Source organism: Alligator sinensis, unplaced genomic scaffold (genome assembly GCF_000455745.1).
Source record: "Alligator sinensis unplaced genomic scaffold, ASM45574v1 scaffold957_1, whole genome shotgun sequence".
NCBI classification, from domain to species: Eukaryota; Metazoa; Chordata; order Crocodylia; family Alligatoridae; genus Alligator; species Alligator sinensis.
Genome location: NW_005842039.1, coordinates 658,038 through 676,053, shown reverse-complemented (window position 1 = coordinate 676,053; position 18,016 = coordinate 658,038). Strand labels below are relative to the sequence as shown.

At 40.7% G+C, this 18,016-nt stretch overlaps 1 protein-coding gene across 1 annotated transcript in view; it reads right to left on the bottom strand.

Moving 5' to 3' along the window:
* The window catches only part of DNM1L (dynamin 1 like), a 63,087-nt gene that overhangs the window by 18,614 nt on the left and 26,457 nt on the right, over positions 1 to 18,016 (bottom strand). Inside the window, exons 3-13 of the mRNA XM_025202842.1 lie at positions 15,580 to 15,618; positions 14,316 to 14,362; positions 12,558 to 12,629; positions 10,935 to 11,021; positions 9,643 to 9,805; positions 7,698 to 7,818; positions 6,985 to 7,116; positions 6,401 to 6,607; positions 6,060 to 6,180; positions 3,798 to 3,953; positions 1,282 to 1,371 (exon numbers count right to left, since the gene is read on the bottom strand). Coding sequence (XP_025058627.1) covers positions 1,282 to 1,371; positions 3,798 to 3,953; positions 6,060 to 6,180; positions 6,401 to 6,607; positions 6,985 to 7,116; positions 7,698 to 7,818; positions 9,643 to 9,805; positions 10,935 to 11,021; positions 12,558 to 12,629; positions 14,316 to 14,362; positions 15,580 to 15,618 — 1,235 coding nt within the window. The remainder of the gene's footprint in view (positions 1 to 1,281; positions 1,372 to 3,797; positions 3,954 to 6,059; positions 6,181 to 6,400; positions 6,608 to 6,984; positions 7,117 to 7,697; positions 7,819 to 9,642; positions 9,806 to 10,934; positions 11,022 to 12,557; positions 12,630 to 14,315; positions 14,363 to 15,579; positions 15,619 to 18,016) is intronic.

Here is an 18,016-nt window from a genome sequence, read left to right as displayed (position 1 = left end):
TGCCTTTGGCTCCAGCACGAGACATGCAGAAAGGGCTGGAGCTGCTGCCACATGCTCCAAGTCAGAAACAGAGCTGGCAGCGCTGTTGCCACTTCCTTATGTCCTTGCCTGGATCTGACCCACATGTAGAGTCGCAGCCCAAATACAACCTGGAGCACAAGGTGAGTGTAAACACCCCTGCACTAGATTGAATCTAGTCCCAACTCACTTTGTGCTGACCAGATGCCATAAAGGTAACTAACTTTCAGTAACAAGCCACGTGCATCACACTTGAAACCGTAACCCATGCAACTGTCTCAAAAGTTAGTGAAAACATCTAGTTCTGTAACAGCGCAATGTTTTTGTATATTAATATCTGTTAACATAATTCTTTGTTACAATCACAAGTCAACAACGATCATATTTTTGAGCATGTCTTTAGGCAATCAGATCTAAATGTATTCCAGGAACTGACAGACACCTGCCTATGTACGAGTGATGAAAGTTCTGCAAAAATGCAATGCCACATTTCGCTACAGCATACATACTTCGTAGTTAAGTTAAAGGAAAATAGCCACATTTAGAAAGGATAAAATTTCTCTTCCCTTTCAGACAACATGAAAAAATTAAACAATCACCATAGTGATACCAAAAGAATACAAGTTCAGAAACTGGAGATTTACTCAAATAATCATCCAGTGCGTTTATCAAATGCTCCTAGCCAAGAAGCGGACGCTAGTCTTTCATGTTGATGACACTTCAAGCTTTGACTGGTTCTCAGTTTAAACACACACGCTTTCATTTTTCTACCAGCTGGATGGTGCAATATGCTGGATCAGTACTCCAAAACACCAGTTTCAGCATCTGCATATATTAAGCAGCATTAGAAGAACAAATAGGGTTCATAAGCTATTTTCAGCAGTACATTCATGACTGGAAAAGAAGAAGAGCTACTGTGGTAAAAAGAAAAAGTGAATCCCAAGTGGCACAAGACCAGAAGGAAAAGTTGCTGGTAAAACTTGAAGTTGTAAGGGGAGTGCAAAGGACAACAAGGAATAGGATAGGGAACATAAATTAAAAATGTTGGGCTCCTATTTGAATAGTTTAGCCTAAATATGGATTTAAGAAAATCATTAGCTGGCTCCTCCTCTTAAAGATTTTAGTTTTTCCCAACATTTGTTAAAATTCTTAAGAGATTATATAGTAAATAAAAATATTAAGAAAAGGAAATTACCACTACAAAAGAACAATTTGCTAGAAGACAATACCAGGTGGACAAGAAATAAAACTGAAAAAAGTTACCATTTCATTTGTAACAGGTAGCCTTTTACGCAGAAGACAGGTCACTACTTCTACTATGGCATCATGTAGTTTGGGAAACCTCAGTAATTCCTGAAATACAAGGCAGTAAACCTTTAGGTAGCATCATTATATTGTTTTGAAAAAAAAATTAATTAAATTAGAGCAAAGCCTTAAAAACCATAATATTAGACTAGCAACAACCAAGGTCCAAGGCTCTTAAAGGTAGAGTTACAATTAGGCTTTTTTCTAGATTTGGATCAACAGTGTAACAAAAGGTGATATCAAGGAATGTTCCATTTGATAGTTAGTTAGCATTGTTAGTTGTTGTCCACAGGGATGCATTAAGGGCTGATTCGTTACATGAACACAGTCTGGATATGCTGAAATTTGAGATTATAGTATCCAGTTCAAATTGAGAGTGATTTGTGTGTACAAAACACCCAAATGGGATATGAGCAAAATACTGGGGCTCAGGAAGCTCTATGAAATCTGTAACCATAGCTACAGTAGTTATAACCTTGTTCATGTCTCATTTCAAGAGTTGTCCCCCAATTTCTACTACTGAACTGCCTTCATAGCAATTTCTTGCCTACCACCCAAACAGAAATTTTCCTGTGCTCTCTATTATAAAACATACAAATTTTATTTTTCCCCCTCCCGTCTTAACTCAGAAGATGAGAAATTTCAAACCAAAAATCTAACAAAGTCAGATGGTTAAGTAAGGAAGAGACTTCAGAAGCCAGAATGTAGCATAAGTTTCTAATAATGTGCTTAACTCTAACTGGAAAAAAAAAAAAAAAACAAATGCAAGAATTTTGAAAGAAAAAGGCATAACAGTAAACTGGCTTCCATTACTTTACATAGACTACTCATTAATTTTAAAAAGTTCTTACATAACTTTTTTATTCATTCTGAACAAAAAAAAAGTTCCCTATAGGAATAAGTGCTTTGGAAAACAACTTTGTAAAGTTTTCCAAAAAAAGTTTATTCAACATATTCCTAAAATCTACACCTTGCTGTGAGTTAACATAATAAGGCTGAAGCGTTGTCCTTGATGGTACCTGAGAAAGGACACGATGCCTGAAAGTCCGTCTAACAGCTCTAACTATACAGTTGATCCAATAACAGATATCATTAAAAAGCACTGATTCTCTTAACATACCAAGGAAAAAATGTATTTTCATGTAGAATTTTTTTTTAAATACTGCATTTACCCAAATCCAAGATGATCCTGACTTCCCCACCTGCCCTGCCCTGCGCCACTTTTGCTCCCCGCCCCGGCACAGCCTCAAGTCCCCACCCCACTTTCTACATTGTCATCCACTCCCGAAGTCTCTATCCCCCACTTGCCCCTACACCTCCCCATAACCTTTACTCCAGCACCAGCAGGCTCCACCCCTGCTGCAACCTGGGGCATGGCCCCAGATCCGGCCCCACTCTGTAGCAGTGGTACAGAGCAGCGTGGAAAGGAGACTGGGGGCAGCAAGGGCCCAAAAGGAGTGGCAGGGAGTGCAGAGGCAGCAGGAGGCAGGCAACAGCTGCAGCTACAGCTCCAGTCCTGACCTGACCTGGGGTTGGGGTTAGGGCTGGAGCCACAGCAGCTGCCTGCCCCCCACCACCTCATACTAAATTCCAAGACAAGGGGCGTCATCCTATGATCATGATAAAAGGGAAAAAAAACAAAACAAAAAAACAAACTCGTCTTGGTATCAAGTAAATATGGTAGGTTTTTGCCTGGCACCAAGAATATAGATTTAGATCAGCTGTTATGACTGCCTTGAATTTTCAGATTTAAACTAAAATTTTCCACCTATAAAAATCAACCTTTTTATTAATTTTGATATTCAACAACAGTACTTAAACTGCATTCTTCTAATGTTGAGCATCAACATTTTTATGACTAAACCCCAGCACTTAGTGGGCTCATATGTTAAAAGGCTTTGGATACAAACAGACATTTGCTTTTATCCCAGGATAAACCAATTTATCCCAGGACAAAGTTTGAATGACCATGTCCACTGCCTCGGGAATTGCAATGTATGCCTGAACAGTTTTCCTGGGATTGTATTACTGAATCAATGACAGAAAAGCAGAAGTGCATTAGGCTGCTCACTAAATGTACACACATTTCTGCTTTGGGACAAAGCATAGGTACAATTTGTCCAGGAATAAAAATGCAACAACTATTCCTAGCTTTTGTGAATAAGATCTTATACATATTTCCAATGTAACTTACCTCTGGAGAGATAACTACAAATTGTTGCATGCTATTTTTACAGGTGCAAATTTTAAAAAGCTTTACTCTGTGCCTACTCTTTTACACCTAACCTTTTACAGCAAGTAAACAAGACAATTAATTTTACTTGAAGTAAAGCCACTCATCATTTTCATATTTGTCATAAAGCACTGGAACCAGCTTTTACAAGCTGAGGACTTTTTAAAAGAAAAAACTTGCAACTTTTCCCATCTTGTGTTGAAAATAAACAAACTAACTCATCATCAACCCCTGGGTTTACCTGAGTACTGTAATTGCTACAATGCTGGATAATCCTCTGCATTTCCTCATGAACCAGCTCCACACAGCGCAAGCTAGGTTCCTCTAAACGTTTAATTTGCCTCTTCACCAACAGTTCAAATGAAACTTCAGGCACAAACAAGGCAGGACGGGGGCCCTATCAAAAAGGAAAACAAACTGTAGTTATACTGTATACTTTAGTAGCACACAAAACGTGCTAAGGGCTATACAGACCATAAAGGGGCATTTCTTAAGTAAATCACGTCTTACTCTCAACCTCTTTTTGCATGTTGTGTGAAATACATTTATATTTATATGGAATAATGGAAAAAACCTATTAGAAGAATGTTATAGTTATCCAAAACATTACAAATCCAGGAAAGGTAAACATTAAGTTTATATTTAAAAGAAAACCAAAGCATGTTCAGTAAGTAATGCACATTAATGCACCTTACCAACTGTAAAAATTTCACTAGGCCTGTAACGCCTGTAATAACTACAACATGCTTCCCATTCAGTTACTGATAAATGCATTCAACTAATTCCTTCTTGACACTTTTTGAATGGAAAAGTTTTTAGCTTTACTGTTTTAATACATAAACACTGAACACATACCCCCTCCCATAGAATACTTTTTACTGATTGAATATAAAGAAGCATCAGCTTTAAATAATCATGTTGTTAATTTAACTTGCAAGAACAGATTCATCAATGCATTAGAGTGGCACACAGCAGCCAGGGGTGATTATAGCCCATTAGCGTGCAGCTGATTTACTACTTTAAAGTGCTACATTGGCCAAACTAAAATTACATAAACAGGAGTAAGTAAGAATCCAATCCCACTCAGTGCTATAAAGGGCTCTCCACAAAGCCCTAGATCAGTCATGCCCTGGGAAAATGTCAAGTACTTAAATGCCCAATCTATCATGTGATCACTGAACCTTTTGCAACAATTTTGTCAATAATCTATGAATGAACACTCTTTAACATATCTGTTCCCTTCATGCAACTAAATTATTATAACCAACAGCAGTGTTTCATGCAAAAGAACTGCAGAGGAAGGATAATAATTAGCTACCTCCCATTCTCAAATACCTCTCTTAAAAGTCAAATTAGTCAGTCTATAGCCTATATAATTGGTGCTCAAACTTTCTGTCCAGCAGGCCAGATGGGCAGTACCTGTCCCCTCCACAGACTGAATCTGGCTGGTGGATGCAATCCAACATCTGGGACAGGTGCAGTGGGCCCCCATCCAGCTGTGTGAAGGGGGTGGGGGGGGAGTACCTCAGCCCCAAGCCAGCAATGCAGGGGAAGGCGGTATGGCCCAGCCCCAAAGGGGGCGGGGGGTGAGAAAATGACCCAAGTCTGATCCAGCCCCAAGGTGGGAGGAGGCATAGCCCAACTCCCATCTGGCTGGGTAAAAGGAAAGCGGACATGGACCCGTCATGTAGGAGAGAAAGGGGTGTAGCCCAGCCACAATTTAGCTGGGTGGAGGGAAGAGGGGGTATGGTCCAGACTCAGGTGGGCTGGGGGGAAAAAGAGAGAATAAGCTGGTCCTGAGCTGTGCAGAGGGAACAGGGCATAGCGAGCCCCACTCTGGCCATGCCAGAGGAGGGTCATGGCCCTACCGCAATCCACTGAATAGGACATGGGAGATTAGCAGTGGGGAAGGATGGCAGTATATGCTGCCACTGCTCCCCCACCACCAAATTTCCTGACCCATGGGGAGTTCCACGGGCTGGATGCCAAGGCTCTGCAGGTTGCATTTGGCCCGTGGGTTGGAGTTTGAGCACCCCTGGCCTACATACTTGCATCTACCTGTTAAATTATTATGGTTATGAATTACATTAATTCCAATATGATTCTCTTCACCTTATAGTCTGTGCTAAATATTTCAATTTAAAACAGATGGACTCTTAAATGCAAGTTACTCCATTTTTAAGGTCAGATAAACCAAAAGACTGATGCTTTTGCATGTCTTGAAGGATCCAATTTTAATTTTTTTTTTTTTTTTTAATTTTGAGCGATTAAGAGGTACACTCTCAGAAAATTCAATTCACACTTGGTAAGGACTAAAAATTGGAGAGGATACAATATTCTGTATGAAAACCACAGAAGCTGAATCCCTAGTTTAAATGTAAATTCTTCCATTAAAACCACTATTCCCATAACACAGACAAAAACTGAAACAATTGGTTTTTAACCACAGTTCAAATGCAAAGAGGGTAGTAAACATTAAGAAAGCCAGGATACTACTACTCACTGTAGCATTTCTAATGGCAGTCAGAATATCAATAGTATTAAGGCCACCTAAAGGGTCAACAGATTCTAATGTCCGCCCAAAGGTCTCATGAAAAATATAGCAGATTAATGCTCCACCACACCTGAAAAGTGGGGGGGGGAAAAAAAAAAAAAAAAAAAAAAAAAATCAAGAAATTAAAGAGGAAGTAATAAACTGCTGTTTTTCTGTGCTTAAAAATATTTTATACTAGCATAAAGGTTTTAAAAGCAATGTGCTCTGCTTTTCTGCTACTGAATTTTAAATGCAATGTGATCCAGGTCAACTATCCAAATCAGAATTCTAAGGAACAATTTCATACTTACAGCTCAGAAGTTTCTATGTATTTTGCTGTTCCTTCAATAGTGTTGCAATATTCAGTGGCAAATTTGGTAATAAGCTGTAATAAAGTGGCGCTCTTGTCCTCCACAGGCTCTCCATAGCTATTCAGCAGAGACTGGTACTGAGCAGCTAAAACATTTATCCTAGTTTTCAATTCTGGCAAGCAATCCCTGATATGATGCATTAGTAACCTAAAAATATGGAGAGGATAAATTCCTGTCAGAAGGGGGAAGAAGAGATCATTTTTATGTTGTTATCTCCACCATAATTTATAGGAGAAACAAGCAGGAACAAGCAAAAATAACCTTGTACAATGAAAGGAAGCCATTTACTCAGAAAGACCACAGTAACATCAGAAACTGAAATACTGAAGCAAAAAAAAAGGAGACCTCCCTGTTTCACTATACAACAGCAGCAAGTATGTTAATATACACATTCATTTTAACATAAAATTGTATACGTTACTACCATGTATAAAATTTTATATATGCTACTAACACTGCCTTACATTAAAAAAAAAAAATCACTGTTTTACACATTTTGCATAACAAGTAATTATCTGAGATACCTGTTCAATGTTCTAGCAAGATATTTTGTTCCATTTCGGTTGGCTAGAGACGGATACTTCTTTTGAAGAAAACCATATTCATCCCGGATAGAATCACCTACACTCTTCTTATTGTTGATATCTAATTGGCTCCTAGAGTTGGATAAGATTATTAGCTAATTAATAAGTATATAATTAAACTAATGTTTGCTTCCATTTTTCTTGATAGGACAACAAACATCTACCATTCAAAATTAGCCGACTATCCCAGAATTCCTCTTCTATAACAGCATATAACAAGATATGGAAAACATTTTCTTATGGATATGAAAGTGGTTGTAATACACTGAGGGCAAACAGATGACACTGTATTTAAAGATGCTACGAAGGTTGCTCCATGGACTGACTTACTCACTTCACAGCAATATAGTATGGGAAGCAGCCACACAGTACACTAAGCAAGCAGCTTCTACATCACTTTTGACATGGACAACTGAAAGGATGAGGGAGAAGGGTAGCAAGGTTTTGAAACCAGGCTCCTTCATAGCAGTCGACACTTGATAACTGGGTTAGCTTTTATATGCGTTTCTTTAACTAAATGCAAATTTGACTCTAAAATCTGCAAATGTTTTAGTCTAAAACCCACGTCTATATGCATGAAAAACCAATGAATTTCTTAATATTGAGTTTTTTTTAAAAGAACATATAATGTGTCAATTCCCAATTATATGTACCTGTTTACCACCCCAATTATGCCAAGTTTAACTGGAATCACACGTCCCATAAGTACATCCATGGCATCAGTGCCAGCATCCATAAGATCGAGTTTTGTGATAACAGCAAGCGTTCTTCGACCTATCCAAACAACAGGAAAGCCATCACTTACTAGAAGTTTGTCAAGTCAGTCTATTCAGTTCAGTTAGAATTGGCAAATACCCATTTTCTCCTGAGGAAAACAGTACTACTAATATAGGCTCAATCAGTTCCTGAAGAACATCATCAGATGTTTCCCCGTCTCCCCTCAAGGAAAACAGGAACTTTATACTTATGCACTGAAAAGGACAGCATCTAGACCCAAATTTGGAAAGAAGCATATCCCATAATCTCAGATATGTAAATTTCAAAGAATATTTTTGAAGTCCAAGACTATTCTGGGGCTATAACAGTGACCAATAAACTAGGAAGGATTTGAGTGGCTAGGTACATAAATGAAAGGCTAGTAGAGACAAGCCAGGTTATGTCACAGCAAGAAGCATTCATTCACTTTCTACAGGACTATAATAAACTGGAATCTTAGAGCAAAGATAACTGAGACAGGGCTCCTGAAAGCACCGTTTACAAACGACCACAGATCAGAATCCTAACCACAAACAGGACGGTCTTTCTGCAGTTTTTTGCGGGAATAATGGTATCTGAAAAGGACTGGGCCTATGTTCTCACAGCAAACTGGTCACTAAGACTCAGAGTTTAAGGCTGGGAATTCTGGGAAGTAATCCTACAGTCAAGATCAATCATGGGTACAAGACAGTAAATAAAAAGCAACGTCTGTTGCTGTGAGCCAGGTTGATCAGACTAAGCAAAGACACAGAGGATGTTTTCTATGAGGATTAAAAGGGTCACCAGCAAGTGGAGCCTATGAAGAGCTTAACGTGTAGAGGCCCATGAAGAAAAAAAATCCAGTGCACAATGCCACTTGAAAAGAAAAAAAAAAACCCAAAAAACATGCACTGCAGGGAGAAAGACCTTGAATTTCCTCACCAAAAAGGTAAGTAATAAATACGTTTAATAAATGAGAAATCCAGAACCTGAAAAAGAAGGTAGAAGTAACTTTGCCTTGAACTTCAACAATATGTTGGAGATTTAGAGGGGCCATGCAGAAGAAGGGAAATCCCTGGCCTGTCAGTGAACCCAGGCAGGAGAGGTAATACAACAAAGAATTGTCCAAAAGTATATTAGCTGCAGTCTCTTAATCCAACTTTAAAGCACCTATAGTCAGCATATTTATTTGAACAACAGACTCCAATAGATATGAAAGGGCTTCTTGTATACAGTCTATAAGTTTGCAGAGTGCTTTAGGAACCTTTTGGATGAAATTCACCATATGCCATCTAGCCACAGGAAATTAAATCAACAAGCACTTGCCAGATTAATACAGTAGACAATGGGAAGCAACTGAATGCTAGATCTTTCCAAAGGCTCATTTGCTCCTCTGACAATTAACACAGAACCATGTATGACAGCCAATTAGCACCTTCAGGAATATGCATTTTTCTTCAACAAAAGGAACACTTTTTGAAAAATTAAGCAATCATAAAGGAGCCATACTAAATAAACACCAAGGAAAGCAGCATTCTTCAATACCATTTTGCAGCTCTGAAAATAGCAATAGATCATATGATTGTATTGGAATAAGAAAAAGATCAGGATTGCCCTTGCTTGCGAGTCAGCAGGCCCTTACTGGATATCGATTCATCTTAGCATTGCAAATAGTTGCAAAATGGTACAAAATGCAACTGGAAAAGTGCAGCTATTGTATTTTCCAACAAAACACAGGAGTATGAGGAACAAGTACCATTTCCCCCAAATAGCTTCAATCTCACCCATATTTACAATTGATTCACTCAGAAAGAAAGAAAGAAAGAAAAAAAATCACAGACCCCCGATTAGCTTGCTGCTTACCATCTGGATCTACCTCCCGTGCAATTTTAAGTGCCTCTGATGTGGCCATGTCTGTGTTGGCAGCTGTGACTGCCAGAATAATTGAATTTGGGTTACTAATGAATCGAAGAATTAGCTCTCTGATTTGAAGTTCAATGTCCTTAGGTTGATCACCAACCGGTACCTAAAGGAAAGAAGAGAGAACTGAGAGGGGAATCATGCAAATGCAAAACTAAATCCACCATCTAACAGAAGTTACTGTAAAAGTCTACTCCCTACAACATTATGTAATACTGTGATTTCTCTGTCCCATAAATCAAATTTGAAAATCACGAAGTTGAAAAACCTGAGAATGGGTTGGAAAATGGGGTATTAAACTAACTAACTGAGTATATCCTGACAGAGAAATATTGCGTTTGGCTTGAATTGCAAATCAGAGGTATTTGGGCCCCTATCTGTTGTCTCTTGTCTTCACAGGGAAAAAGCAGCCCCTTAGCACAGAGAATTCAGTTAAACCATCACAAGATCCAAAAAAACTCCTCTGCTCAAAGCATTTCCTCCATTATCCCATTTTCCACTATTCGTGGTACAATGAAGCTGCATTGCAACTCCTATCAGAGAAACTCTGGAAAAAAAGTTGATTTAATCATTTAGGGTGCTGACAGACATGAAAAAAAAATAAGACAGAACAGCGTTTTACTGGGAGAGGCAGCGCATTGGTTCAACCTGGCTCTGCAGCATCTGTATAGATTGGGCACTTGCCCAGCATCTGTATAGCTCACGCACTTCAGCAGGAATTTTTGGCACTTTTATCTAATAGCTAATTCAATCAGCCATTACATAAAAGGACCAAAAAGCCCCACTGAAGTGCCCGATCTATACAGATGTTGTGTGAACCGGGTCCAACTAACAAGCTGCCTCTTCTGGGCACTCACTGCGTTCAGTGCAGGGGCGTGCTGAGCTTAAATTAAAACATCATTTTTTTCCACATCTGTAAGCAGCCTTAATCAATGGCTGCTGACCTCTGAAGTTCTACCTCCCTTATAAAATTTATTCAGCTTCTGATGCTCCATAACACTTCCTCCTCCCCTTCTTGCTCAGTAAGGGAGGGAAAACAGAAGAGAACCATCAAATATGCAAATGTTAACTACCGGGTGGGGATGCTTCAAGACTTTGTAAGAACTACTGGTCAACTTGAAGAAAACATTTTCTGTTTCTAAACAGAAATCTAGATAGTTTATGCAACAGTGGTGTTTTTCTTTGATCAAACACTCAACCTTGCAACAAACCAAAAATCATATTCAATCTCTTACCTTTGTCATTCCTGGCAAATCCACAAGAGTCAAGTTGACAACATTAGGTGAAAAAATCTTAAGGTGAATAGGTTCAGGGCTGATCCCCTAGAAATAACAAAGATGTGACCAAGAATTAGTCAAAATACTGGCTTTCTGGGGAGTATATTCAGGTAACAAAACACCTTTGACACAACCCGAAAATGTGCGCTTGCCCAAAACTAAAGCCAATCAAATTTATGAACCAAGGTCTCGGCCGTCTCTGCAGTTCTGCTTTCCCTTAGATGATACATACCATATTTACCCGTATCGAAGACAACCCTGAATTTAAGATGACTCCCATTAGATTCCATACATGGAAAAATGGAAAATTATAACAAAATTATACATGTACCAAACCTCATTATCAGAGGGTCATCTTAAATTTGTCCCCCCCACACTGCTACAGCATGGAAAGCAATGGCAAGGGGGCAGGACACTGAGGGTTAGTGGAGTGGGGAGGCAGGCAGTGTGGCTTGACCCCTGTCCCTGCCCCCCACAATCTCCCCCAGCAGCGTGTCCACTAGGGCTGTGCGAAACTTCAGTAGCCGATTCGATTCGGAGGAGATTCGGCCTGATCTGGGGACTGAATCTCAGAATCTGAATTGAATCGGAAGGCCAATTAAAAGCTGCAAATCAATTTGAAGCATTCAAATAAATTCGGAAAAGCTTTGGAAAAGATTTGGACGCTTTGGAGATTTGTCCATGGACTAAACAGGCAGCTGACACAGCTGCCTCCAGCTGGTAAGTCTGTTAGGGTTGGAAAGAGGTATGAGGGAGGAAGGGATTGGGGCTGGGACAGCCTGCCCAGTTGGGGCAGGGAGGGTAGTTAACTTGGGAAAGGGGGGGCACAGGATGCGAGCATGGCAGCGCTGGGAGCGGAAGCTCTGCCCTGCTGCTGCTTGCCCAGCTGGGGCAGCGGGGGCAGGATGCAGGTGCAGCTTGCTTCAGGCAGAAGAGGGCAAGCAGCAGCAGGGCATAGCCCCCGCTCCCAGTGCTGCTGTGCCCACATTCTGCGCCCCCCTCACCAGCTAGCAAGCGGTGGCAGGGCAGAGCCCCCGCTCTCAGCGCTGATGCGGGTGCGGCAGCGCTGAGACTCGCGGAGGCTATGCCCTGCTGTTGCCTGGAGTAAGCCGCGCCTGAGTCATGCCCCACCCCACCTTACTGTAAGGTCTGTATATATTTCATAGGCATTAAGGCTGGAAGGGACCTCAAAAGATCGAGTCCAGCCCCCTGCCCCAGGGGCAGGAAGTCAGCTAGGGTCAAAGGATCCCAGCAAGATAAGCATCCAAACGTTTCTTAAAAACTACAGCGAAGAAGAATTATATGAACCACAATGAAGAAGAATTTAACTTGGAGAGGTAGACTCTCCTGTGTGTTACTGTGTGGTAAAGAAGACTAGTATCAATTTCCTGAATCTTCTTTCAGATTAGTCATTTCATACCAATGCTAACATCATCTGGGCGTACTAAGTGGATCCACTGCATTCCTTCCTATACAGTAGGGCTGTATTGTGCTTTTCTAGCTTTTAGCTTTCAGATTTTGCCTCAGAAATTTAAGAAAGCAGTATATTCTTTAAGTTAAAATAGCCTGCTTGGGACTCACCTTATTATTTCCTGAAATCCTCTCAGTTTCACACTCAATTTCTTGTCGGATTTCTTCAAAGTCTGTATAGATCTGAAATACAGAAAGAATAGGAACAAAGTCAGGGATAGCAATTCCTTACTACATAGATTGTGGCAACACATTGATGTGTTCTTACCAAGAGCAAGTGAAGTACTGTAGCAAAGTAATAAGAGATGAAAAAGGAATCGCCTTTAGCGCTATATTAAATATGGAACATTAAATGGAACATTAAATAGGAGAGGTTGGTTAAATGAGGAATAATATTCACTTTGTTTACCGTGGCAGCAGCAGTTAGTACTGCCTACCACAATTAGATAAAGGGAAAAAAAATTATCCATCTTAAAACGCCTAGTTTATTATTGTACGTGCAAGTGTAACAGACAGTCCTACCCTCAGTTCCATACTTGTCTGCCCAGGTTCTCTGTGCCCTTTCATCACCATCTCCTTCTAATCTTACCTGGTCTGCCTCTGCTCTTGCAGCCAACTCTTTCCACTCACACAGAATACCGACAAGTCAAAAGGAGGTAGCACAAACTATCCCCCCCAGTCCTCTGTACTTTATGATCCCATGTTCCTATGCATATGCTTCCCCTGCCAACCTCCACATATTTCCCTGCACCTCCACTTCTGTCCAGCAGCTGTTGAAATACAGTTTGGAAACAACAGCAAGTCAATCTGCAGTTATAACATTTTCAAAATGTTTGACTGTTACACCACATACACATAAAAACAGCTCTCTGCATATGTGACCTTACCCAAAGCAACACAAGGAGAAAGAAAAAAAAGACAAACACACCTCTGCATTTAGAATATCTGCCCTACCCCAACGTGGGACCCTTTTCAGAGTCCAAAACCAAAACAAAGCAACAGACTAAGGAAGAAAGGCTTAAAACAAAACCGGCAAACCTAGAAAGCCCAATAAGCACTAAAGCAGAAGTGTCAAACTCATTTGGCCCCATGGGCTGAATAAGTGGCACCACACATGGTGCCCGCCCTGGCTGGTCTGGGACCTGCATTGCATGTAGTTCCTGCCCCAGACCAGCCAAAGCAGGTGCCGCATGTCCCAGGATGAGTGTTACATGCATCTCATCCCAGGCCCTGAGCACAGGACTGACCCAGTACATGCCGCACATGGATCAACTAGAGACCAATGGCAGCACCAGGGATTGGATGGGGCTCTGTAGGCCATATCTTTCACACCCCTGCACTGAAGTCCTTCAGTAACTTTGTTCTTACTTGCTTCTTTGTCGCATAGCTGGGTCAAGTTCTCCTTATTCCCTTCAAACTCCTTTGGAGATCTTTTTACTGCCTCCTTGGGTTTTTTTAACCTGTGCTCCATTAAGTCCCTGGTTAATCCCTTGGTTGACTAACTGATGGTAGAGTATATAAAACAAAACCCAAATGATTTATGACATTATTTCATGATCTCTGCAAAGAGACACAAAGCAAAGCCAACAATACAAACAAATCTGGAATTTTTAAGCTAAGCTATTTGGGAGTTGCAATGAAATGAGAGAGACAACCCCAAAGATACATAACTTAAGAGTGTTTTGAGATTGAAGAAGTTCCCACAACCTTTCCAAGGGGGTGTAAAACCTACTTCGAGACATGTAGCACATGGAATTGGTTTATTTTAGGGAAAGTTTAAGAAAGAAATATTTGGATGAAATTTCAGTCACATAATGGTAATTAAGATTAACCATGCATGAAGCAGCTACTGCCACTTCGGAAGCATACCTTATTTTTGGTGTGTAGAAATTTACCCCATTCTTCTGCATCAACACCTGAAAACAAATAATCATTACATGAGAAATTCAACTTCAACACCTTTTTTAGGGCCTGTCTGTTGCAAAGTTTATTTTTGAGGTGACAATAGAGAGTTAATCTATTATCAGAAGTTAAACAGTTCAATACAAATATATTTAACATTCTGCTTATCCCAACATCTGCTCCTCATTCCAAGCTTTAATTTGTAAATCTGTTGTCTAATTTCCACTTTCTCATTTGTGGACCTAATTAAACACATGACTCATTTATCTATCCTAGCAGGCTCCAGAAGTGCTCTGGCCTACTTAAAGATTAGCTTGTGAAAGTGGGGGATGGGGAAGGGGGGAGAGGAGGAAGAGGGGGACAGGAAAGGAGGGGAGGGATAAAAAAAAATCATTTTCGGTCTGCTTCTTTTTTTGCTTATAAAAAGTTTTTTTGTTTTTTAAGATACAGTCTCTTCTTGGGAGGTTCTATCAGATTACAGCTGAAAGGGAAAATTATGCTGGAAAATGTAAACACCACATTGTGAATAGTATTAACAGTGAAACCTTGGGGTTAAAGTCTTTTCAGGACCAAATCTGCCAAGCATTTTAATTCAATGGTGATTGACAGTGTTTAAGACCTTTGAGGAACAGGCCCAAAGACTGCAAAGGAGATAGAGAAGTAAGCATTCCTATCTTCCAGTGTACATGACTATCAATATCAACTTTAGCTATATTTGGAGACCCTTGTGGTCACATAACTAGATCTCAATATTTTTTAGCAAAATTTTCATTTGAGATTTCAGGCTTCTCTACACAGAACTCAGTTTTTTAAGAAAAACCAACAAGAACACAGATGAGTATCTGGCCATCCAAATAGTGCTTATCTACAATTAAAGCACAACAGACTGGTTCATTCACATAACGATTTCCAAGAGATGCTCAACAGTGCAGATTAAAAAGGCATTTGGTAACTAAAAATGAACATTATATGATAAAGCAGCACATCACAAAATAATTGAAAAAAAAAAAAAAAAAAGGTTAAGTTCGTATCTTACATTCTATTGCAATGCAAAGTCAGAAAGAATTAAAAATTAAAAAGTCACAAGACCCAGAAAAATAACCAGTCAATACAGTAGCTAATGTTCAAAAGTAAAAGTATAATCAGCAATAAGTGGCATTAAATGTAGGTGGTTAGCATACATAAACATGCAGAGGATGTGTAGGGAGGAAAAGCAAGTGGTAAAGGCAACCTTTAGAAAGGTGTCTTGGATTTTTCCATGTGGCTGGGTCTGCAGTTAAAGAGAAACAGCATTGAATCATGTTTAGCATTTGCTTTTACATTTTATATAGCACTTTTTTTTGATTTTCCATATTAGATGTATGGGGATCACAACTGCATGCATAAATGTGCATGTTATTCAATTATTAATGATTATGCATAATGCATTAGCACAATATACAGTAATTAGATCTCATCTAAACATTGATAAGTAAATGATGCACATTAAACAGATATATCATGTCATGTAGTATACTTGATGTCTTTATTGTTGCTGTTCATCTGATTTGACCAATTGACCATGGAATACTGATTTCAGCACATCAAGCGGTGCTTTTTCTTTTGTTATTCAGCACAGCAATCTTAACTTCCCTGGATCAGGTATGTTTCCCTATGATGAATTAGCTATGCAATGAAAACAAGGCATTAGTCCAAGTGCTTCTTGAGAGTACTTTTGGAGAAGGAAAAGATCAATAACTTTTCTGCATAGTTCATAATTAGGCATGTCAAAAAAATTCTGCACTTCAGTGAACATAAGACATGAAGATTAAAAAAAGTGGCCATAATTCTGAAGTTGAGTTGAAATGTTGTCAGAGCTGTGATAGCCCAAGAGATGCACAAGAAGTTTTTTTGCACTCTGACTATTACAACAGATTAAGTGGGAATTTCAGTTTCATAGTTATTAGGGGCTGGAAGGGACCTTACAGATCATCGGGCCCAGCCCCCCTGCACTTGGGCAGGAAAGACCAAGCTGATCTCAAAGATGGCACCAAAAGAAAACCCTTGGCTTCTCCCATAAATCTATGACAGACTTGACAAGAGACAGTGCCAGGTAGCTTGGACCTCAAACTTTAGGTTTTGTTTAAAGCTTTACACAATCCCAATCAAATAAATTAAAACACTGTTTTTACAGTACAAAAAAATTGAATTTCAGTATTCTGCTGTGGTCCTTGCAACTTAAACCTCCACAGCATCACAGTAGCACAAGGACCAAAACTTAGACTTAAGGGTTTTCGTCACACCAATCCGTGCACCGCAACATAGGGCTGTGCAAAGAGTCAGCCCCCGATTTGAATCGGCAGAGATCTGGCCTGATTTGGCGGCCGAATCTCGGAATCCAGAAACTCTTTAATCTCTCTGAATCGAATCAGAACCCTGCAAATTGATTCAGAGAGATTTGGAAAGATTCGACGATTCAGACAGACACAGCTTTAAATGTTTTTTCTACATACCTAAAGGTACCAGCAGCTCGTGAATGCTGAGATGCTGGGGTGAATGGAGCATCAGCAGTGGACCTGGAAGTGGACCAGAAGCACTTCTGAGTCCATCAGGAAGCACACTGAGGGCCCCCCCACCCCACTGGCTCAGTGACTGGTGCCTCCTAGGTCTAACACCTGGGGGGGGGGGCGACACCCAGGGCCACCCTGAGGCCAGTTACTGGGTGGGGGGAGAGCAGGGGGCCCCCCCAGTGCGCTCAGCGGTGGACCCAGAAGTACTTCTGGTCCAATTCTGGGTTTGCTGCTGAGCACGCAGGCCCTCCCCGCTCCCGTGGGATGCTCCATCTGCCCCAGCATCGCAGCATTCACGAGCCGTACCTGGTACCTCAAGGCATGTAGAAAAAAAAAATTTAAAGCTGCATCTATGGCCGAATCACTGATTCTCTGAATCAGCATTGAATCTTCACATTTGGATTTGGCCGAATTGGATCAGGGACAGCGATCTGAATCAACAAATCGAATTACTGTCTCCGATTCAGGCCAAATCCGAATCGAACATGGCCCATTTCACACACCCCTACTGCAAGGCATCAAAAGCCTGGTAAATGTCAACTGCCTGAAAAAAAAACACACAACAGTGGTACTTGCTCTTGGTGTCAAATTCATCTGGCCCTGTGGGCCAGACCTTCCCCTCAATGTGCCAGATCCAATACACACAGTGCTCATGCAGGGCAGGGCCAGCACCATGCAAGGTCAGTCCAAGAGGCTGTGGGTCCCAGACTGGCTGGAGCAGGCACTGTGTGCAGCACACGTCCCAGGCCCTGCCCCTAGGGCTGTGTGAAATTTTGGCAGCCGTTTTGTTTTGGAGGCATTTCAGCCCATTTTGGTGCCCGAAACACCAAATCCGAAATAAAACGGAAGGCTCCGAAACTAAACAAAACCATCCAAAATGTTTCAGATGTTTTGGAGGCAGGCTTGTGGGGAAACAAACTCAGAGGGGAGAGGTGGGGAAAAGGACTATTGTGATATTGACATCCATAGCTGGCCAGTGTCTGCGATTTGTCGCTGAGGTCCCTTCCAATCCCAGTACTCTGGGGGAAGGATGGCAACCTGTTGTCATTCTGTGCACAGATGCAGGCACCCACGCCCCCCAGGAGAAGGAGGAGTCTGGCACAACCCTGCAACACTCCC